This window comes from Sinocyclocheilus anshuiensis, unplaced genomic scaffold, assembly GCF_001515605.1.
Source record: "Sinocyclocheilus anshuiensis isolate Anshui unplaced genomic scaffold, SAMN03320099.WGS_v1.1 scaffold306, whole genome shotgun sequence".
In the NCBI taxonomy this organism is placed as follows: domain Eukaryota; kingdom Metazoa; phylum Chordata; class Actinopteri; order Cypriniformes; family Cyprinidae; genus Sinocyclocheilus; species Sinocyclocheilus anshuiensis.
In genome coordinates this window covers 1,748,760-1,772,678 of record NW_015544175.1, presented here as the reverse complement: position 1 = coordinate 1,772,678, position 23,919 = coordinate 1,748,760, and the positions used below count along the sequence as shown (strand labels likewise).

The 23,919-nt window shown below is 36.9% G+C and overlaps 2 protein-coding genes across 2 annotated transcripts; one reads left to right on the top strand and one right to left on the bottom strand.

Annotated features, from left to right (window-relative positions):
- Nucleotides 1-3,459: 3,459 nt before the first annotated feature.
- selp (selectin P) lies at nucleotides 3,460-10,605 on the top strand. Its single transcript, XM_016496257.1, has 15 exons — nucleotides 3,460-3,520; nucleotides 3,701-4,069; nucleotides 4,763-4,870; nucleotides 4,954-5,139; nucleotides 5,443-5,631; nucleotides 6,448-6,633; nucleotides 6,843-7,028; nucleotides 7,134-7,322; nucleotides 7,782-7,967; nucleotides 8,125-8,310; nucleotides 8,742-8,927; nucleotides 9,081-9,266; nucleotides 9,530-9,733; nucleotides 9,866-9,988; nucleotides 10,541-10,605. The coding sequence occupies exons 1-15, from the start codon at nucleotides 3,460-3,462 to the stop codon at nucleotides 10,603-10,605; spliced, it is 2,610 nt and encodes an 869-aa protein (XP_016351743.1).
- Nucleotides 10,606-14,383: 3,778 nt separating this feature from the next.
- On the bottom strand, nucleotides 14,384-23,442 carry LOC107696176 (LIM homeobox transcription factor 1-alpha-like). Its single transcript, XM_016496392.1, has 7 exons — nucleotides 23,264-23,442; nucleotides 17,550-17,767; nucleotides 16,708-16,889; nucleotides 16,270-16,347; nucleotides 15,843-15,927; nucleotides 14,740-14,898; nucleotides 14,384-14,626 (listed from the first exon to the last, which is right to left on the bottom strand). Exons 1-7 carry the CDS (start codon nucleotides 23,440-23,442, stop codon nucleotides 14,490-14,492), a joined length of 1,038 nt encoding a protein of 345 aa, XP_016351878.1. The 3' UTR covers nucleotides 14,384-14,489.
- Nucleotides 23,443-23,919: the final 477 nt, after the last annotated feature.

The following is a 23,919-nucleotide window of genomic DNA, read 5'->3' as shown; positions in this document are numbered from 1 at the left end:
TTACATAATGTTTACTCTTTCGAACCTGTGAAGAAACATCCTGCAATTTAATGCTAATGACTGATATATATGGTGGAAAAACCCACTTTGCCCACAGTTTTAGTGTACATTCATCATCCTTCCAGGATAAAATACATTTGAGAAAAACATTTAACTTTAACTTTCGATGTCCAACATTTTAGTCAATGTTGAAGGATGGACGTATCACTGGATGGACAACGAGACAATGACCTGGAGTGAGACAAGAGAGTGGTGTCAAAAACATTACACAGACATTGTGATGGTCCACACAAAGAAAATGTAACATGTTTCCTTAGAAAAAATTTGAAAGAAAAATCTTCATCTCCCTACTACTGGATTGGAATGCGAAAGATCAATGGCACTTGGACATGGGTTGCCAACGGACAGAGCGTGAACTATGAAAACTGGGCACCCGATGAGCCCAACAATAACCAGTCAGATGAGAACTGTGTGGAATTGTACATCAGCAGAATAAACAATAATGGAAAGTGGAACAATGACAGCTGTAAAAATCCTAAGCATCCTGTATGCCACAAAAGTACGGAGTTGGAGATGAAAGGTGCCTTACTTGTTCAATTAGTTTCATAATTTCCAGATAGAACACATTTTTTTTTTTTTTAATAACCTTCATGAGTCTAATAGAGATGTTTCTGAGAGAGAACATTTGAGTGTTTTACATAGTCCAGAAAGGATGTTTTTTATAAATCTATGCATTTTCTTTCATGCAGCACAATGTCCAAACAAATGCACTGATAGACAGGACTGCGAAGAACAAGTCAACAACTTCACCTGTGTGTGTAAACCAGGTTTCTCTGGGCCAGAGTGTGAAACAGGTCAGAACAAACATTTCAACAGATAAACAAATGTAAAGTGTAAAAAAATTACAAGTTGTGGTGAAATATCTGCTGAGGAAGTGAAATACATTATAATTTATTGGTGGTTCTCAGCTGGTGGCTCACGACCCGGGTCTGTTATGATGGGGCCAGGGAAAAACAATGTTTAATGGACAAAGTTTTATACAATCCTGGATGTACTGTATAATTTTATGATAATCTTTACTTAAAAGAATATTTCACCCAAAAAAATGAAAATTTGCTGAAAATGTACTCACCCTCAGGCTATCCAAGATGTGGATGAGCTGTTTCTTCATCAGATGAGTAAATTGTTTCTTCATCGGATGAGTAAATCTGCAAATTTTCAATATTGGGTGAACTACTCCTTTAAGACATTCCTTGATCATGCAGTCATTTTTTTCTCTCTCCAGTCCTTTCATGTGAACCACTCTCTGCACCACCACATGGCTGGATGGAATGCTCCGGTCTGTATGGGAATCATTCCCTCAACTCAAATTGTACATTTTCTTGTGCTGGTGGTTATAAACTGAATGGTACAGCTGAGCTCAAATGCAATTGCTCAGGTGTCCCTCAGGAATGCACCACCCCCTTCATGTGCAGGTGCAATATGTATTTCAAAGTTATGATTCTGTATTTACATCAAAATGTCTTTTATTATGTAAATATATGCATGGAAGATTAAGTTGAAGTTTTTCTGTTGTAGCGGAGTGTTTTGCCATTCTTTTGTTTGGTGGTGGATTGATGAACTGCACTGAAGGACATGACAGCATCAGATCTGCCTGTAGAGGACAGTGTCCACCTGCTCATTTGCTGCTGGGTTTAGCTGAGGGTTATGGCACATGGGAGTCTTCCTTTCCACTAATGTGTGCAAGTGAGGAGTTAATGTGTGCAAGTGAGGAGTTAGCTCTTTTTAGTTGTGTGTCACAGATATTGAGTATAATGAGAGCAGCATGTAATAATAGTAGGTAATAATGATGGTGTTTAATTTTTATTATTTAAATTTTTTTTTTTTTTAGAATTTAATTTGAAAAGATTTTTGGTTCATTTTTAAGAAACCATATACAAGAATCCAGGGAACAATACATATATTTATTGTTACTATCACTAAGCCGCTATGTTATTTTAACTCCATCAGAGTATGTTGTCATATTTATTTAACAAATTCATATATTTAGAATCTGAATAAATAACTGATTTAATTCTGAATCATTCACACACACACACACACACACACACACACACACAAGTTTCTTTCAAAACCAACCCTTCATTCAAAATATGAATGTTACATTCAAAATATTGAGGTTTTGAGGAACATTATTCCAAATCATGTTTGAACCCCATGGGTAAATTAAAAAAAAATAGTTTGAACCCCATGGTTAAATTAAAAACAAATAAATTAAATTATTAGGCTATTTTTAAATGGGAGAAATGTAAGGGAAAATAAAAAGGACTAATTTCAATCGGATTCATAAAGCATTTTAGAAAAAACAACATAGACAGCAATATTCTAATTTTAAATGTAAATATTTTGGCATAACATTAATTATTTATATATTGTTATATCTTTCCTCAGGTTATGTCCATTTTCTAATTGCTCTTTTGGCATCTGTTGTCATCTCTGTGTTTTGTGGCTGTTTATTTTGTTGCTCCAACTGCAGAAGGAGTGAGTATACTTTGAATTTAAGAGTGTATCAAATATCAAAAAATTAATTGCAAAGATATATATATATAATATAATATATAATTAAATTTTTTATTTTGTTGTAGGTAAAAAGGCAGTGAGGTAAATTATGTTCAATTTTAAATTAAGTTTTCTAGCCAGTTGCATTCATGTAGATGGACAGGTCACAGAAATCTTACTCCTCCATGTTTTCTTGCAGAACTCAACAAGCAACGGTGAACCCAGCGTATGAAGCAGAACACACACCACTAGAGGGCCCTCTCTGTTCAGCATAAACATTTCTAATCTGGATGTCTAAACTGGGTTTGATTAAAATCTTCTGTTCATTTTTTTTGAGACTAGCTTTGTTTGTGCAAATATGAAATAGTCAGTAAATGAAAGTCAATAATCTCTTTGTCATCTTTTGCTCAGAAATGCTTTATGTTGTCGCTGTACAAAAAAAAAACAACAGTGTGAGCTGGAGAAGGTGTGACACTAAAAATCATGAACGATTGTATTTCTGGCATAAAACAATAGTCTCTTAAACACTGTTGTGTTGCTTTTCCTTTTATGGCAGCACTATTACACAATTTCCCATCACTTAGTTAACATGTACTGCAACTGAATATTGGCAAATCACGTTTGACAGTAATTTCGTATGCATCAAACTGTGAACGTCTTCTCAGAAATCCTCACAGAATAAATTAAACTGCATAACTGCAATTACGGTAAAATGAACAATCTGCGTTACTTTTTATAGCCTATATATTTTACAGCTATTGATTATATTTTATTTGGGTATGAATAAAACAATGAATATTACTCCAAAAAGCATCTGGACCCCTTTGGTTAGATGACATGCATAAACGAGAATATAAATAATGTCCTAATAAACATTCATATGCATTTCTCATCCTTCAGATGGTTTTGTGGGCGCATAGACTATTTGAATATCTTGTCCTTATAACTGGAATTTATAATGGTATGTTCTTATTTACTCTATTTCTACAGTCCTATATGAATTGTTGGGCAATTAATCAACATGTTTCATAAATAGATCACAGCCCACATACAAAGTTTCACAGTAAAAGCTGTTCACAAATGAACTCTAGCCTACATTATAATAAACTAAATTCTGATGCAATGCAACTGTGCTTAACAGTCAAAGCCTGGACTTACCATTACAACATAGACATTAATGTGGACTGGACAGCAGCTCGTCAGTGGTGTCAGAAGCATTTCACTGATATGGTGGCCATCCAAAACCAGGCAGAAGTTGAATACCTCAACCGGGTTCTACCTTTCAATCAAGCATACTACTGGATTGGCATTAGGAAGATTGACGACTACTGGACGTGGGTTGGGACCAAAAAGCGCTTGGACCCTGAAGCCGCAAACTGGGCGGAAAATGAACCAAATAACAAGGGATCTGGACAAGACTGTGTAGAGATCTACATTAAGAGGCGCAAAGAAACAGCCAAGTGGAATGATGAGAGGTGCAGCAAAAAGAAAGCAACTGTCTGTTATTTAGGTGAACACACTTGATAAAATGAAATATATCAATAGTGTGAAGTTTAATTTTAAATAAATTCGAAAAAATTTAAATTATATAGCTTTGTGTAATATAACAAATGTATATGATAATGTACGTCAATAATGATTATTTCAATGGCATTACTGTCGTAAAAGTATGTAGATAGTTTTCATATGGCGTATTCGATTTTAATATTTCATATGCATGTTTATTGCTTACATTAACTTTAGTTTATACTTGTGGGGTCCTTGGCCTAAACTCAATTTGCAATGCTGAAGTAAAGCTATTTTCTGTGAATGTGCGAGACTTCCGATTCATTATCCGCGATAGGCTACATATCTAGAATAACGATGTGCTGTAAACTGTTTGCGCCACAAACCAGTGTGTTTATGAATACTATAATAAATAAAATAATATAATAAGAAATACCCGGTTGTAATATCAAGCAGCATAACGGATTGTTTTTGTACAGATAAGTGAAAGCGGATGGCACAGGTGTCCTGAAGTGATTGCTTCTCAATCAGATCAAAACAATTAATTCCTTTTAAGAATGTTTAGTACATTTGGATAGATTATTTGCTGTTTAGTGCACATTAACTGCTGTTGAATAGTAAGTGTACAATGTATCCAGTTCTGATTGAAACCTCAGCCCTCATTTTTGGTCATTGCATCTTTATTTCTTGTTTGCAGCCTCTTGTTCAAAGGAATCCTGCAGTGAGCATGCTGAGTGTGTGGAGACTATTGGCAACTACAGATGTCAATGTCACCCGGGTTTCATGGGCCCACGCTGTGAGGAAGGTGCAGTAGAATCGATCCAAGTTTAAATATTTGGTCTTCATTGTGTGCATTTTGTAACTAAGTTACCATTTTCACTTTTGCAGTTGTCCAGTGCTGGCCAATTGAAAATCCACAGCAAGGTTTTGTGAACTGTGACGGTGTCTTTGGAGCATTTCATTTTAACTCGTCATGTCAGTTCCGATGTGTCACAGGGTTCAAGCTGGAGGGGTCACAGAGGCTACGCTGCCTGGCATCAGGGCATTGGGATAACGCTCTTCCTATTTGTCAGGGTACGGTCCAGAATATGTTGCCACACCCTCAGAAAAAAAGGTATAAATCTGTCAAGGGTGGTACCTTTTCAAAAAGTATGGATATGTACCTTTAAAGTACTGATATGTACTATTTAGGTGTAAATAAATTAGCTTTTGTACTTTAAGATACTGCCCTGGCCAGCTTTGTACCTTTATTTCTAAAAGTGCATGCATGAATTGTACAGCAGTAACTATAATACTTACAGCTTGATAAACTAAAAAATAAGTCAATTATTATTTGATTGCTGATGTAACATGTTTAAAAACATGTTACCCTTACAGCTGTCCAGTGTCTGCCCATTATTGATGCCGCAGGTGGTTGGAGTATGAACTGCACTCATCCCCTTTCCATTAATAGCTTCAACTCCAGTTGTGAGTTCAAGTGTGAGGAGGGATTTGAGCTCAAGGGCTCTAATACAACCTGGTGCGACCAGACTGGGCAATGGACACACAAACCCCCCACTTGCACAGGTACAGCACCTCTGCAGAACAATCCTCACTGAATCACCAGGCAGTTCCTGGTTCATACAAGTGTACTGAATATGCATGTAGACCTGACTTAAAAGTTTTTTATTAGCTCAAATGAATAGCAAAGGAATAGTGCACTTCCCTTCCTTTCTTGCGAAAAATGTTAATTTTAATGTTGGGTAACACTGCTAAGACACCCTTAGAAGTGCACAGACTGTAAAGCACTGGACACATAGCACCCCTATTTGTACAGGTTTGGCATCAGTTCATATAATTTTGATTGTCCTAATAGCATTAAACTATATGAAATGTCATTTATTAGTTTACCTATCATTAATTCACGTTTTATATTACGTTTTATGCATTTGCCAGACTTTTATATCATTGTATCCATGTACAGTTTAGTAAGTTTATGCATTCCCTGTGAATCAGTCCCATGACCTTGGTACTGCAAGCAGTAGTTGCTGCTTTTTGAGCAACAAATGTCACAAAATGGCAACTAATTTATTTTTAAAAATAAAATGTAATATATATACTTCTAATTATATTGTATTATTCTTATAAATATAATGGTTCATACTTCATACAAGTGCACTGAATATGCATGTAGACCTGACTTAAAAGTTTTTTATTAGTTCAAAGGAATAGCAAAGGAATAGTGCACTTCCCTTCCTTTCTTGCGAAACATTTTAATTTTAATGTTGGGTAACACTGCTAAGACACACCCTAGAAGTGCACAGACTGTAAAAAACACTGTTTTCAAGCATTTTTTTCTGTGTTTGAATAGACAGTAATCAGTGTTTAATGCATTTGTCGCAGTGGTGACCTGTAATGAAATCCTAGCTCCTGCAAAGGGTCATCTGACATGTGCTGATCCTTTGGGAAAGTACTCTTTTCGTTCTACTTGCAATATTTCCTGTGTTGAGGGACACAAATTGAGAGGAAAAGCCACACTCAGCTGTCTAAGTGATGGCAATTGGTCAGCACCAACACCTGATTGTGAAGGTACATAATTTCATACATGATTTCTCAGTGTCATACACTGAGTAAATACATATTTCCATCACGATGTGAGCTCTGGAAAATGCCAATATGCCCTAAGCGCACTGCAAAAAAAAAAAAAAACAATCATAAACAATGTGTTCTACACTCACACATACTCAATTAAGTCTATAATCTGTCTTGTCTGTACTATTCTCTTCTAATTTTGGCAGTTGTAAAGTGTGACCCATTGAAGCCCATTCCACATGGCTCCCTGCAATGTTATGACCCTGTGGAGAAGTTTGCTTATGGCTCCACTTGCTGGTTAAAATGTGATTTTGGTTTTGTCCACAATGGTACAAATTTCACTCACTGTACCGAACAGGGGAACTGGAGTTACATCCCTCCTGTTTGCCAAGGTAAAATGCATCTTTAACAATACATATACATACATACACATATCTTCAGTTCATACTGTAGTTCCAGCAAAATCAGTTTATGAAATGCTTCGGGTTTTTCCACAGCTATACAGTGTTCGCCTCTCTCTGATGCACCAAGTTATGGAAGTATGACCTGCACACACCCTCTCTCCACCAACAGCTACAATTCCAGCTGTGAGTTCAAGTGTGAAGAGGGTTTTGTGCTTAAAGGTGCAGATTCCACCCACTGTGACCATACTGGGCACTGGACACATAGCACCCCTATTTGTACAGGTTTGGCATCAGTTCATATAATTTTGATTGTCCTAATAGCATTAAACTATATGAAATGTCATTTATTAGTTTACCTATCATTAATTCACGTTTTATATTACATTTTATGCATTTGCCAGACTTTTATATCATTGTATCCATGTACAGTTTAGTAAGATTATGCATTCCCTGTGAATCAGTCCCATGACCTTGGGAACTGCAAGCAGTAGTTGCTGCTTTTTGTGCAACAAATGTCACAAAATGGCAACTAATTTATTTGTAAAAATAAAATGTAATATATATACTTCTAATTATATTGTATTATTCTTATAAATATAATAAAATAATAATAAAATATATTTAAATATATTTTATTATTGCTCTATACACACTATGCATGATCAGACTAGGGGGTTTCAGAATTTTTTTAATGATTTAGAACAAATGAAAAGTTCATCACTGATCTCATTCAAATTTAAGCTGTGGCTTGTGACCCTCTCGTGACCCCTGCAAAGAGCCACCTGACCTGTGCTGATCCACTGGAAAAGTTCTCTTTTCGTTCTTCTTGTAAAGCTACTTGTGAGGAGGGATACAAACTGAGAGGAGAAACCACACTCACTTGTCGGAGTGACGGCAACTGGTCAGCACCAACACCTGCATGTGAAGGTACTGTAGGTTTAACTATATTTCAATAAAACAATCTTTAGTTTAAACCCTTACATTTTTACTTTAAACCATTGCACCATTTGGAATGTGCAAACCTTGTGTCTTGCAAACATTTTTTTTTTGTTCATACGCTCTTATGCTGTTTCCATCTTTTCAGTTATAAGATGTGATGCTCCGGAGTCTGTTCAACATGGCTTTGTGCACTGTCAGGACCACCTGGGGGAGTTCAGCTATGGTTCCTTGTGCTGGCTGGAGTGTGGAGCTGGATTTACTTTAAAAGGAAGTAATTCTACTTACTGCACCTCACAAGGGAAATGGAGCCAAGAATTTCCTGTTTGTCAAGGTAACCAAACACTCTTGATAATCTGTGATGCTTAAATAGGAAGAATCTTGGGTGTCCGAGAGCTTTAGGTCTGACTAAACAGACCATATATAAGTTATTTGTATTGTGAAGATTTCTAGTCTTGTCCTAACATAAATAAAGGACAAATATTTAGCATTGACATCTTTCATGTAGTATAATGTCATGGACAGTACACTCTTAAAAATAAAGGTTCCAAAAATAAAGGGTTTTTGACAGAAATGCCATTAAAGAACCATTGTGGGTTCCCCAAAGAATTTTTAATGGAACAGTTCTTAAAACAACCATTTTTTTAGGTTGAAGAACTTTTTAATAATCTGGAGTACATTTGTAAAATTAATTATTTAATTAATCAAGTTTTTTTTAAAGCGTGTAAGACATTATCATAGATCTTTTGATTCTCCGTTCAACAGCACAGCAGTGCAGCCCCTTAATTGACCCCTCTCATGGTACTGTAATCTGCACTCATCCTAATGGGCAGTTCAGCTTTGGTACAGTGTGTGAAGTGAGCTGTCAGGCAGGCTTCAAACTGCATGGCACGCCCCGAATGGAGTGCTTGGAGATGGGGAAGTGGACAGACGCCCCACCCTTCTGCTTGGGTAATCGCTCTTGGGTGTTCCTATTTCACCTCACACATGTCATGATGTCTCATCTTTTGAGATTTCATATTCATCTGTCACCCCATTAAAATGAAATTAGATTAAATTAAGATAGTTAATTTAATTAAAAAAAATGTTTTTTTTTTCCCATAGCTCAACAGTGCCCCCACTTGACTGCTCCAGAAAATGGCTGGATGAATTGTTCTCATCCTCACTCCCTGTTTAGCTATGGCTCCCAGTGCTTCCTGGGATGTGAGACTGGCTTTGAGATTACAGGAGAGCCAGGCATAAAGTGCTCTGCTTCTGGGAACTGGAGTCAGGAGGTGCCCTCTTGTGCTGGTATCTACTTCTTGGCAACCTTCTTTGGTTAATTTTTTGGGAACCAATTCAAGGAATATTCTCTTTAGGTTCTATTTTCGTAACAAAAACTAACATTCTCAGAATGTTATGGCAACCACATTTTTGTAAGCTGGGCTTTTCCTGTTATTTATACACTGATAAATATAAAATCAGACCTTTAAAACTGATCTTATTAAGAATCATGGGACGTAAAAAACATTCTTCACTAAATACTCTCCTTCCGTTTCTCTTTGAAATGGCAGCTGTTCGCTGTGAGCCGCTTTCACTCTCTCATCTTCCTGAGCTGGGATCTCCACCCTCAATGAACTGCTCTCACCCCCATGGAAACTTCAGCTTTGGATCTCAGTGTATGTTCCGGTGTGCCAAGAGCCATGAGCTCAATGGAACCAGTCAGCTCATCTGCAGCTCCATTGGGTACTGGACCAACTCTCCGCCCAGTTGTGTTGGTAAGACATCTGTTAACCCATCATTATTTATGTATTATTGCAGTGGCAAATTGTGCACTTTAATATTGCACATATTGGATTGTAATTGCACTTATAAACTAAAACTTTGACAACATCTGTTATGTGCTTTAGTAAAGGAGATGTCAGTGAGTGCTGGCATACTGATGTACGCAGCTGTGGGAGCTGCTTCTTCAGCTGGTCTACTTCTACTCGGAGGACTAATGTTTCTGTTGATGCGGCAATTCGCTAAAAAGGGTAACAAAATTAATGATCCTGTTCCACTCTTGGCATAATTGTTTTTTTAACCATTCAACTAATAAAAATAGTAATTTATTGGTATTTGACAACAACATTATTTGTTTGATATTTAAACAAATTCTTTTATTGATTTATATTATTTAGTGCTAGCAAACCTTTGTATATGTTTAGCTTTATTAAGTCAATTTAGCTTGGTCAGTGATATTAGTTAGGTCAATGATGTGTGTTGGCAATGCAACAAGGACCAATACAGTCACTTTCGGGAACAAATAACTTTTAGCTCTAAAACATGCTTGTTCAACAGATAGTTCACCCCCCAAAAAAACTCTCACCCTAATGTTGTTCCAAACCTCCATGACTTTTTGTTTTCCAACATTTCTCAAAATATCTCCTTTTGTGTTGTGTAGAAGAAAGAAATTCATACAGATTTGAAACGACATTAAGAGTGAGAATGACTGATTTTCATTTTTGGGTGAACTATCCCTTTAAACTTTAACTGTCTGTTCTAACAGTATCTTAACATATTTTCTGTATTCTTCTCCACTGCAGCTCATTACAGTCTGAATGACTCTTCATGGGAAGAGAATTTGAACCCAACATTTGAATTCAATTAAAATACAAATTGAAGTAACTGATATTTTCCATGTTGTTTTGTGCTTGCAATAAATGAACATTTGAATAGAACTGTGCGTTATGTGTTGAAACATCCATATGTCATTATGCTAGTATGGATTTATTTCTACTATAAATAAACATTTATACAGTTTCCAGCATTGTCATATGCTAATAATGTAATATCAGGAGTATCTTTGTGACACCCTCACTAGGTATGTGAGAGACAGTGTGAACATTGCCAGAAACACCCTGTTGTCCACCCACTCTTACACCCACTGTTTCATATAGCCTCACCCTGGATGTTCTGCTCCAGATCAGACACCCGGGCCAGAGCGTGCTGCCTCTGGGCACTGTGCGCACTGTCACCCAGGCCCAAAATCCAGACTCTGGCCTCTAGTTGCCCCTTCACCTTGTTCCATATATCTGAGAAACTTTGGGGTCAGGAGCTAATGAGTATTTTCTATAGACATGGTGTCTAGGTTTTAATATAAATGCCAAAACATCTTATGCCTAAGGTTTATTTTTATTTTTTTTACATTTACACAAAGTTCACACTGTTCACTTAAATGTGATAAAGCTAAAATGATTTTTGTGAGCAATTTTTTGTGATGCTTATTAGGCCAATAGCTATATTAAGAAATATGTGATGGGAACATGCTGCATAACAGGAACGGCCCTTTTATTTATTTCTGCTGCTGGTCAGTAGGAGCTCTTCAGCATTTCGGCACAGAAGGAGAGAGTTGCACGTGTATCTAACCAGTCGCATCTGTCCGGGCATTAACAGCGTGACGCCAATTATATCGCTTAAGAGGGAGCGGGTCTGCAGCCCATCCTGGCACGAAATGCGTAATAAATAACTGATCAGCTGACTGGATGCCTCCTGGCTGCTATCGTGATAATAACGAGGCTATTGCTACCCGCTGTGACCGTATGATAGCCGTTTGATTATTTTTCGTTTTCTTTCGGCTGCTTGGCTTGCCAGCGGCCGGCCATTCTCGCGCCAATAAATGCACCAGAGACTGCGATGCGCATTTAAGCGAAATACAGTGATGTGTTCACACATCAGTAAACCGAGAGTCAGAAAATGTCATTCCTTTCATATTCATATATATATATATATATATATATAATTTGCACTGATTGCACCAAAGGTTATCTGCATTACAAACTAGGCTTGCCTGCGGTAGCCTAGTGAGATTTTTTTCAGTGGCCACTGGCTAAAACACTGTGATTAACAGGAAACAGATCATGAGAGTCAGGGGTTTCTTTACTGGAGCACCCCTATCAGAAAGTGTTATATTGTGATATTCGTCGTTACTGTTATGGATTGTCTTTATCTGCAGTACAGAATCTTTCACAAGCTGTATGCTCAAAAAAAGAGCTGAAATATGCACTACTATTTCCATGTGTGAAACCACTGCAAACGATTCCGTGCGTGAGTAAATTGTCCGAATTAATCAAATCAAACGAATCGCTAACAATTTCAGAACTTTTGACAAGAGCGTTTGACCGATTAGATCAAAAGAGTGATTCTTATCGCGATTCTATTCGTATTACCCAGCAAACACAGAACGTTCCCCTAACGTTATTTGTTTTTGGGAATCAAATACTAACGTTAGGGGAACGTTCTTTTTAGGTTATATTTTTTGTAACCATAAAATAACGTTCCCCGAACGTTGCATGGTGGTTGTTTTTAAAATAACCTACAAATAACTTATACAGAACGTTCCCTAATGGTTATTTTTATAGGTAATTTTTTGCAACCATAAAAATAACGTTCTGGGAACCGCAGGGTGGTTGTTTTTAAAATAACCTAAAAATAACTTATACAGAACGTTCCCTAAAGGTTATTTTTAGGTTATTTTTTGCAACCATAAAAAAATAACGTTCTGGGAACCAAAAACTAACGTTCCGGGAATGTTCTGGGAACCAAAAATTGTTAGCTGGGTAGTTACAATTCTAAACAGCTGATGGAAAACACCTGATGTGATTGACAAATTTTTGTCAATCGGACTGCACTGGTGGCGCGGCGTGTTTTGACTCACTAAAAAGAATCTGCTCATAAGTCATTCGTTGGGGAATCGGACTATACTGGCCGCTGAATCAAGAAGCAGCGATGCCCTAGTAGTGTAAGTATTTTACTACAGGTTTCCGCGAATTTAAATGAAAAAAAAAATCTGAATAAGAACCAGTTCTACGAGAAAATACTATTTATTTGTTATATTAATTTTTCCGAATAACCGTAACACGAACATTTGCTCATGAAAACAAATTGTTCATCTCATCTCTGCTCTGCAACCTCTCCTGACAGGTCCACATGACAGGAACAGACAGTTTAAATTGTTCCTGCCCAGTGACTTGTGCCTCTTACATCTCGAGGTCTGATATCAGAGTAAGAAATGTGAACCTGGTACAGACAGAAAGAGGGTTCATTGCTGGAGCAAAGAGGCACAGTATGAAGGGATTCCTATCTTTGCAGCATGCCTTACATTTTCACCTGACATTATCCTCATGCCCTACAGTAAGCAAAACTATAACATGGGTACATTCCAGAGGGACAGCCCCTATGGTCTGGCTTGTTGTATGGTCACATACAAGCCCAATGTAAGATTTAAAATGCAAGAATTCAGTTTAGCTTTATCTAATAAAATCACAATATAAAATCATTATCATGAGAGACCATGGCTGGATGTGGTGCATATTTATGGGTATTTCTGACACTGAAGTCTGAATCTAAAGATCTGGGCGATGCTATGCCCTGTGGTGGACCACCATCTGGCTCTGGTAAAGTGCCATAAAGATATGCATCATGATAGGAGGTGCTGAAAGCCTAGACTAGGTATGACCTTGAGTTTGGAAAATGCCAGTTCTAGTGCAATATAGTGTGTGATTGTTGATATTACAAGTTTCATTCTCATCAAGACAAACTGTAAAAGAAATATAAAAATGAAGGTCAATACTTTGCATTTAAGTAAAGTAAATTGGGCTCCAATTACAAACTGGTGTTTCTAGCTTTTCATCAGCATTGGGGCTCAGGACCTCTATCACAAAAGTGTGCTCACATTTGATACTCCTTTTTTAGATTTTGAATATAAATGGATAAAAAAAATCAGCTTTACCTACAGCAGAGTCATGCACAAGCTGCACACGCAATGAAGATCTGAGTCTTTGACACACAATAGAAAACATTTGCAAGTTTTGTTTTCTACAATGGATTATATAAATATCCACCTCATCCAGCGTTCTTTTTGTTTTCTGTCTTATAAAATATCCAATTACTAATTTGGTGTGAGAAACTGCTGCAAACAATTCAGTCTGTGAGTCAACTGTCCGAAATAATCAAAGTGAGCAAACAGTTTCCAATCTTTTGCAAACCCTTTTGACCGATTAATTAATTGGAGAATCTAGCATTGCTAGTTCTGATTCTGAACAACTGATGGAAATGACGCATGACTTGATTGCTGAAATATTATCAGAAAAAATGTGGTATATGGTAATCATCACTGACATACAGTATGAAGATTTATCACTAATATTTTACTTGTGCAAGGCAGGAATTTCACTGCAGTAAAAAGTATCTGGTTGCAAATGGCAATTAAATTTAAAACAAAATCAAATGAATCAAGAAACAATCTTGCCAGATCTTTGGCTGTTTTAAATACCAGATACCTGAAAATACAATTGTTTTGCAGTCAGTAAGCATTTTATTGTAATTCAGTTACACACATAAAATAATAAATACAAATTACACAGAACATTTTTATCACAGTATATTTCCATTGTCAACAATCACCACCATTTCTACCCTAAAAACATGCATAAGCAGAATACACACACAAGCATTCACTCCTCATATGTCTTTCCTGAGCTGTCTGAATGATGCTCAAGAGGCGAAATATGAATCTTGCATTGAATACAATCGGTCAATGGGTGTTAAAAGGGAAGGTTCACTGGACAACATACAGTCTCCAAAATGACAAAGAGGGTCACTGTCTGTATCGTCATAGAGTGTGTCACAACCTATAAAGAGAGAGATGGTAAATGGGATGGACAAAAAGTATTTGTCTGCATTTTTCACTGCAGAGTATCAGTACTGTATTTTGAGAGCCTAGTGTGTGTTTTGTTGTGTGTACCGTAGGGATGCATGTGGTCTCCAGGCATCTGAGGAGGCGTGAGGCCCTGTCTGAATGGGTCCAGCTTGAAGCTCTGTGAGTCTAGACCTATATTCTGCTGGGTAAGTGAATATGAACCTGCACAATCCAGCTCAGCAGGCAGACCTCCACAAGAGGGAGCTGTAGTCATACAAATGGCAAGAAAAGAACTTCTCAGTGTAGTGTAGATTTAAACAGCTTCGGCTAAAGGATGAATTTAGGCCACATAAGTTCTTTTCACATATAAAATTGTTAACCCCAGGTCTAATCCTTGGTTTAACAGAATCCTGGGTTATATTTTTCCATATTTTACATTGTACATTCGTAAACCCAACATAATTTTACTTTTGCATGTCAGTATCAATAACTTATGAAAAATAGCATTTGAGCATCAGCTGCTTATATTACTGTACCTTCAACTTTGTCCTAAATAAGCCTTAATCCCAATTATGTGTTTTTCGCCACTGTTTGACTTTTTTTTTTCTCTTAAAACCCAGCTAATGGAATGTGCGTGGAACATTCTGGCAAGGTTCTCCAAAAGTTATGAACAAACGTTCTTCCAGTAACACAGAACGTTTGTTTTGGTTGGACATTTGACTCGTTTTTTTTTTTAAACATTATTGCTTACTACTTGTTTCAGAATGTTCAGAAAACATCCAAAAGTAATGTTCTCATAATGTTTGCAAAATTATAAAATTAAACATTCCTTTTCCCCATTTTGTTCTCTAACATTTTACATAAAAAAATTATGTTTTTTTTAAACGAACATTAACAAATAACGTTTTCATGACCTAATGGGGACATTAGCAAAACCTTCTTACAACATATTTTTGTTAGCTGGGAATGTTGAAACAAAATACAGCTGAAAGTTCTGTGACTGTACAAAGCTCATGAATATTTAATGAGACGAGCTGTTCAGTTCATAATTGGTTGTTTACCACTAAACAACTGGCTGTAACATTCTTGGATGGCATTGTTTACCTAACCCAGCATTAAAAACAGTGCTAATTACAAGCATGAAACATTTCTTTAAAGGTGGTGTCTAAACGAAAGATAACCAAAGCAAAGCATGAAACTTTGTATACCAGTGTGTTGTGATTGGCTATCCCTTTTCTCCTGAGGGGACACACTTTGCTTCTGCTGCTGTTGTCTTCTTGTCAGTTTTTTCATCTACAGAGACCATAAGCATGAAAGAGATTTTCATAATAAAAACATTTCCATGTTTACACATAGTAATGAGAAAACTAATAAGAGAAAATACCCCTTTATAATGCAAAGGAAGGCAGAAAACACACACCACGCTACCCTGAAAGCAAATCCAAGCCTAATCTAAGGGGATCTATACATAATATGTCATCAGTTTCCTACATGAGGCAATAACACAGCTTATTTCCTTATTGGCAAGCTCATATTGGCAAGCTCATATACTGCAGAAAGAGGTCTGTTATCGATTGCATAAGTTGATGCTCTTTCAATGAGTGTGTTTTTCTGTGTTGGTAGGCATCACATTACCTTGGCTCTTTGGTTCTGGAACCAGACCTGAACGACTCGTACGCTCAATCCTGTCTCTGCTGCCAGCGTCTCCCTTACCTTATAAAAGAGAGACAGACAGAGAGAGAGAGAGCCATAGTGTGACCTTCATGGTCTATGGGTCATGTAGGCTAACTGATGAACTGACCCACTCCGGAGTATCAGATCAACAAAGATAGATACAGCAATGCAGTCCAGACCAGCTGCGGCTGCACAAAAACCTCCTTCACAAATGTTACAGTAAATTACATATTTAAAAAAAAAAAAAGGTTAATGTATAGAGACATAAAACAAAGCTTGATGTTTTATTAAGACCCTTAAACTATTAATCAAGACAAAAATTTAAAGTAGTTTAATTCCAATGTTATAATTTAAATATTTTATATTCAATTATTATTGTTGTCCATTTAAATGGCTGACCTTTCGACATGGTTTGGATGAGACCTCGAAAGAAGCTTTGAAAGCACGTCTCTGCAGTGTTGTGAGGATGGTACGAGGCCTTTTAGGTCTCTTGTGTTCCACGTCTCCTATTGTGTTAGACTCCCCTGCGGTCTTAATGTTGTTTTCATCATCCTCCTCCTCCTCACCATCTTCACTTTTACCTGTAGTTAAGGAAACAGAGGTATGTAATTCCTAACAGCAAACAGATAATTACTAGAAATAATAATAATAAACTAAAGCTAAATAAGCAACCAGTATCTATATTGTTTGAATAGTAAAAATTATTTAACAGGCTTACTTTAAGTATGTTAAAAATAGAATGAAAACAGTGATTTATGAATGGGCATCTATACTACAATTCAAAACTTTGGGGTCAGTAAGATAATTTATTCATTTATAGTATTATAATTATATAATAATTATATTATATAATTTATAGGATTTATTAATGTAATTTATTAACAATATATTTTACTTTTTACTATTTATACTTATTACTACTAGTACAATTGTAATACATACGATCTACTTCATTCTTTAATCTAGTGTAAGCATGCATTGCAAAGCCAGTGAGTGTATGGCATACCAGAAGTCGTCTCCTTTTTGAAATGTGTGTAAAAACAGTAGTATTGTGTGTCAAATCCTGGTAATGAAGGACTCCAGCACTGCATTGGATGTCTCCTTTATTTAACACACCTGATTTATATCATCAGATCATTAGCAGAGGCACCATGACCTTACTGAGTGTATCAGATAAAGGAGGCAATCCAAAATGAGCAATGCTGTGGTGCTCCAGGACCAGGATTGTTTTAAAACAATACCTGAGTCGGAGGTGGTCGGGCTGGCCATTTGGTTGTGATAGTCTCTGGCACAGAAAAGCCTGTCCCCTGTGAGCACACAGCGGTCTCCCTTCTGCAGCCTGCAGCTGCACACACAGCAGCAGAAACACCGCAGGTGGAAAACCGCAGTGCCTGCGTGCATCACCAGCTCGGCCGGAGAGATGACCTCTGCGCAGCCCTTGCACCGTACCAAAAACAACCTGACAGGAAAAGAGAGAAAGAATGAATTAATGTGCATTTCTTAAAGCAACTATATACTTTTTTACTTTGAAATATCAGTTTCAAATGGTACATTGTCGTCTAAGGCAAATGGGTTCAGTTTCTTTCCCACATTCTCTTTCAAATATCTGTTCTGGGAGTTTGTAAGTTTGGTGAGTGTGAACGTAATTCCGTGAAAATGACGGATCGCATTATGGCAGCAACAAATGAGCGGGCAGCCAAAGCCGCTTTAAGGCAAGCCTCCAAGGTTAGCAAAAAAAAGCCTAACACTGTCTGGTACACAGGGAAGGAGACCAGAGGCCGGATTTTTTAAAAATAAATATTAATGGAGAAGAGGCTTCACCCTACAGAATAAACTGCTTTTGAGGGAAAAAAGCCTATCATTTAATGAATCGACAATTTATCAACTTATCAGCTAATTTGCCATTAAATGTCTGTTTAGGATTGATCTATTTCTATTTTTTTCTGTACCCAAACTGTTTTTTTAAGAGAAGTCATGGACAATTTTGTTTAGTTCACAGCATTTCTCTTTCATTTTTAAGGTATCCGCAAACAATGATGTCAAGGCTGTGATGTGATTGGTTATCACGGATACAAGTTGGCTGTTACACTTTCTCCAATGGTAGAGCCATAGAACTTGTTATCTCCTAATAATAAGATCATGGCTGCATCTGAAATCGCATACTTCCCTACTATATAGTAGGTGGAAAAACAGTATGTGAACAGAGTAGTATGTCCGAATTCATAGTATTCATTAAACAGTAGGTAAACTACTACTGTTTCCAGCGAGATTCTGAAGTGTGCATCTGATGGACACTTTACTGTCCCATGAGGCCCTGGGAGAGGATTTGCAAATGACTGTGAAGCAACACAACTGACCCTAGGTCACATGGCAATGACAACATGACGAATACATCCGGATCACATTCAAGTCAAGTCACTTGACTTGACATTCATACTACACATATCCACACTATATAGAACATACTTTTTAATAGTCACTTATTACTTACTTATTCAAGAGAAGTACCTACTCAGAGAGTATGCAATTTTGGATGCAACCCATCTTTGGAACAGCTATCCACTGTAATTATGACAGTGATATATTTACGTGATAAAAAAATAACACAAAACTACATATAGATGCTTTAAAATATTTTGATGAAGAATACAAAGAATGATTTTGTTCCTTCAGAATGTTTTTGTTGATGTACCATCAGAGATTCCAGGAATGTTGCTGAGTCGCCCTGTCCATCAAGGAGTGAGACAAGAACTTGCCATGTCCCCTCCACCCCAAAAAAAGAAAGCCATGCAGACGCATACCCCCAGCATGTTGAGTGTGCATCTTAGCACCTGGCAACCAGAGCTGGCTTTCAGCGGGTTAGACAGAGGTGGCCGGCTCCATGACTGTGTCCAGGGCAGGACTCCCGGGGAGGGGGGAGAAAGGAGCTCGGCAGGCTGTGGCTCCAGACGGAGGGAAAGAATCATGCCTCCTGGTGGGCGAGGCCAGTCCAAGGAATGATCTTAACTCGACTTAACCAAACCCAGACAAAGGAGGGAGCTGGCCCAGAGCCTCGCTGCCATTGTCCTGCCCTGGCAGACACCACATTTTCTGTTTGTCAAACTGGCCTGAGATTTCCGTGCCTGAAGGGGGGGACGGAGAGTGGAGCTGTAGTTTAAGGTTTGGGTTGAGTGTGACAGGGCGGCTTAGACAGAATCATCCCTAGAAGTGTGACAGATTCAGACTTGGGCTGACAGGTTACTCCTTAATTCAAGACACTACAGGCAAAACCATTGTTTTTTATGCACTAGTCAATTTTGACATAACATCTTTTTTTAGACTAGTGGAAAGAAAACATCCAAAATACACATTTAAATAATTATTTTATTATACTTTCAACTTCAGAATTCAATTACAATACATGTCTATAAAGCCTTTTTTTTTTTTAAACGAGCCAGAAATCTCCACTTCAGTAGCACTTACACCAGACTTCCCAGTTTTATTCTGAAGGTTTTTACAGGTTTGTTCTTGCAATATCTGCCTAATTTTATTTCTAAAAACGTGTTGAAAATGTACTTTTTTTCTCAGTATTTTCTGATTTATGGAGTGATAAAAAGATGCAAATCATTTAGATAACATCAACTACAAATTTAAACAAAACAATTCAGAAAATTTGCAATACAAAACAATTGCCTTAATGTACTGCGATTAATCATCTGGAGAAAGTGTTGATATCAGTTAAAAATGTTACCCTATTTACCTGTGGTATCTTGCCTTAATGCTAAAAAGTCAAATCAAGTCACCTTTATTTATACAGGATAAGATGCATCAAACACTGTTTCTTTAAATGATAGCGCCATGATTACTGTATGTTGATGCATTATGATAAGTTTTTGTGTTTCTCTCTTACAATTTGTACCAATTATAAGCTTTCGGCTATAGATCAGTGGGTGATATTGTTGGTATGTGTATCTCAGCTAGGTGCATGCATGGGAGCACTGCAGTTTGTTCACTTACAGACAGCAAAAAAATCCTCTTCTGATAAGTATGAATCGAAACATCCCAAAGCCTTGCATGGTTGAGAAATATTAGTGTTGCCTTGGGGTTGCTGGGGAAACGGCTGCAAGTTCTTTAGGGTTCAGTGGGAGGGACAGAAAAAAAGGGACTGCTGCTCATTATACACAAGAGCATCTGTTGTATGTGAATGCAGATAGCAGGATATGCCAATGGCATGTTTGCGTATTATTGGATGCAATATGACATGCTTCAAGATACAGTACAATTTAGTTAATGGTTGCATTAACAAGATAACAAACTCAGCTATTTTGATCCGGAAGCAGCTATGTTGATATATAAAAATGTTATTGCAACTTGCTCTTTAGAGCCTGAATCTATTTCTCAAACCTTTTTGGACATGAAACTAGAAATGTGTTCCGCATAATATATTGTAATCTATATAATTTCACATTATCATCAATATGAGTAAAATGCACATGATCACAAATAATTTATTTTTAAACTAAAAAACAGTGTCTTCTACCTTTAACAAGACACCTGAGCTTTTATTTAGTTTTTAACTGTTTTTAGTTTTGAAGGCAAACTTTTCTTTATAATGAATTTATCAAATGAAACCAAATGGTATGTTTGACAGAAGTGCATTTTTAATGTTAGAATTTTATTATCTTCAAAAATGTGACTAACTATAAAAAAATCTCTAGATTAATTATTTTAATATTTGTTAGTCCTAATATAATAATAAAAGTCACAGTAAGTTATATTTTATGCTCCTAATGGCTGCTTGCCATTTAGATTAGCCAATCAGCTTTGGCATCACAGGAATAAATTACATATATTAATATAATATGTTAAAATAAATAGAATTAATTGTAATAGTACTTCACAATATTACTGTTTTTACTCTATTTTTGATCAAATAAATGCATCCCTGTTCAGAATAAGAGAATTCATTCAAAAACATAAAAAAAATCTTACTGACCCCAAACTTTTGAACAACAGTGTAAATGTTTTACGAAGTAAACACATGAGAATTGAGAGAGAAAAAAAACGGGAATTGGGAATCACCAAAGAAATGGACTCCTATGTCCTCTCATCATAAAACAGCAAGAAGTTTGGAGATCCCAATTAGTCCTATAAGTCTAAGCATCACTTTAAATCCAAATTAAATTGATCACCATTATAAAACAGTGAAGTATCTGTTAATAAAACAGCCTGCTGACCCATTTACAGTAAAGCTGCTCCTTAACCTGGTCAATAAGTGCTGGGTCAGTGAGCTGCACACCCCTGAGCCCACAGTGAAGCACTGGGCTACGGGCTACTGGCTACTGGGTAGGAGTGCCAGCCAAGCACTGTGTATGTGGCTAATTGGTCAGGTCAGATATCTCACGGTCGGACGGGCATCAAGCAGGGGCACCACTGGGCACCAGCCTATCCAGATGCCTTAACATACTTCACACGCAGGGATCCCCTCTACATACACCCCCACACTCATATTCTACCCAGAACATATGGTCCAATATTCCACTCAGCCTCAGCCTTCTTATTAAGAGCACAGTGGTCACTTCTCTGGTCACTTTGGCTGATGGACTCCTAATGTGAGTATGCATTATGGGATTTGGCAGATGCATCAGCCATTGAAATTAAACTTGAGAGATTTAATCACTTTTAGATGGTGATCAGAACTCAAATAGTGTCCATAACTGCACTCGTCTGTATTTTCTGGGTCATTGCGCTGTGTCGTTTCGCACACTGTTTTTTATATGGAGGTGAGAATGTGCATATGAGTGTGTGAATGTGAATCAGAGTGAGTTTTGGGGGTAGCAGGGGGTCCGCGCACCATGTCGATGTGGCCATATGTTGTCCCCAGCTTGCCGTTGCCACGCCGATGGATCCTGCTAATTTAACACATCTTGACAGCGTGTCAGTAGTGCTGTCCTCCTGATCTAACGGTGTGTGTTTGTGTGTGAAAGCCTCCTCACATTCCATGGCCCACCGTGACCCTTCCTCCTGCAGTCACCTTGTCTTTCAAGGAGTTCTGTGCCAAGTTCCCCAATACACGCAGTCTCTTTCTCTCACACACAAAACACCAACACTCATCATAAGACAGACTATGAAAATATTGTTTGTGTAAATAGGTATACAATGCATGTGTAATTTTATATTCCAGGTAGATTTAACATTTCAGGACTAAAATTTGTTGTAATCAAATCAAATCAAATCAAAATTATATTTAGCCGCAAAAGTTGCCTTGCAAAATTAATTTAACATCAAGTAAATAGATCAGCCGGCAACATAGTCACATAAACAACACTGTCATCTGCTATATAAATAGGAATGTAAAAGATTTAAAGTTATTTACTGCATCATTACTAGAGGATGTTCAGATATGTGAACTGAAACCTTAACAATAACATTTTGGCTGTATCCTTAACGTATCTGAAATATTTACATATTGATTATTTCTGTGCATGAATCATTAAAATGTTCTTTTGAGAATAATATGATTGTTGCAGTGATTCAATTAAGTAATGAAAACAATTGTCTTTTAAAAAAAAAAAAAGTGTCTGTCACCTCAATTTCGTTGAGAAATATAACTGATATAGGTTTTTTTTAAATTGTAAGCCCTAAATGTTTACAAAGTGGAAAATAATCTATTGCACTCTCAAATGCATTTCTTAACTATTTGTAATTTGGAATATTTTTCGCAATAATCTCTTCCAATCATATTATTTTCGTTTTCTTAACCATTCAATTTAAAAAAATAAATAAATGGCAAAGACAGGAACTAATATTTGAAATTAGCAAAACAATAAGCAACAGTAAAAACCTTTCTGACTGGAAGAAACTTCTGACTACCGTGAACTCACGTCACACTTTCCCGCGTTAAACTTCAAATAATTCTAATTTAATCATAAAACGAAATCATTGTTTACACAAAAAGCAGTAAGTAGAGTCTTACTTCTGGTAGTCTCGCTTGCAGTAGAGTGTCTTATTGCGGAGGAAGCAGGTGTCTTTTAGAGGCTCGCGACATGACGCGCAGTGCAGGCAGCGCTCGTGCCACAGTCCGTCCTGCACGCGGAGCAGGTACCTGTCCCGGATGAGCTCATTACAGCCTTCACACACACTTTTTCTCCACATATCTGGAAAAAAGAGACACATTTATAATCCACAACTTCAGCATTTTCAAGTTGTAATGTCATGATTTCATGTGCTTGTATTGGACAAAATAACAAAAAAAAAAAAAAAAGGGTTAACAGCGGTCTGCCTTATGTGTAGCTAATTTTACAGAATTGTGTTATAGCTACTTGAAATGACAAATGCCATCCTCTTAAAATTGTAGTTATCCAAAGAAAACGTGAAAGTAAAATAAAAGTACGTTTAATGTAGGCCTAATTTAAAAATGGAAAAATAAATACTGGAAAAACAAAATTAAATTAAAAAACGAAATTCAACCACGAGCATTAGCTACAAAGTAACAAAACCAATAAGACCAGCACAAATACAGTTTGAACAACTGAGATTTGATTGTGAGTTTCATTAAAATATTAACTTCCAATCTCTATTAAGATTATTCATTCAAACATAAAACGACTTTTAATTGTGCGACATCAAAAT

What these genes read in the sequence shown, in the direction of transcription:
- LOC107696176 (XM_016496392.1), bottom strand. Translation starts at nt 23,442, where the DNA reads ATGTGGAGAAAAAGTGTGTGTGAAGGCTGTAATGAGCTCATCCGGGAC. An exon ending in TGCAAGCGAGACTACCAGAA is followed by an intron (nt 17,768 to 23,263) that starts GTAAGACTCTAC and finishes TTTTCCTGTCAG; the next exon opens with GTTGTTTTTGGTACGGTGCA. An exon ending in TAGCCAATCACAACACACTG is followed by an intron (nt 14,899 to 15,842) that starts GTATACAAAGTT and finishes GTATGACTACAG; the next exon opens with CTCCCTCTTGTGGAGGTCTG.
- selp (XM_016496257.1), top strand. Translation starts at nt 3,460, where the DNA reads ATGGTTTTGTGGGCGCATAGACTATTTGAATATCTTGTCCTTATAACT. An exon ending in TATAACTGGAATTTATAATG is followed by an intron (nt 3,521 to 3,700) that starts GTATGTTCTTAT and finishes TGTGCTTAACAG; the next exon opens with TCAAAGCCTGGACTTACCAT. An exon ending in CATCCCTCCTGTTTGCCAAG is followed by an intron (nt 7,029 to 7,133) that starts GTAAAATGCATC and finishes GTTTTTCCACAG; the next exon opens with CTATACAGTGTTCGCCTCTC.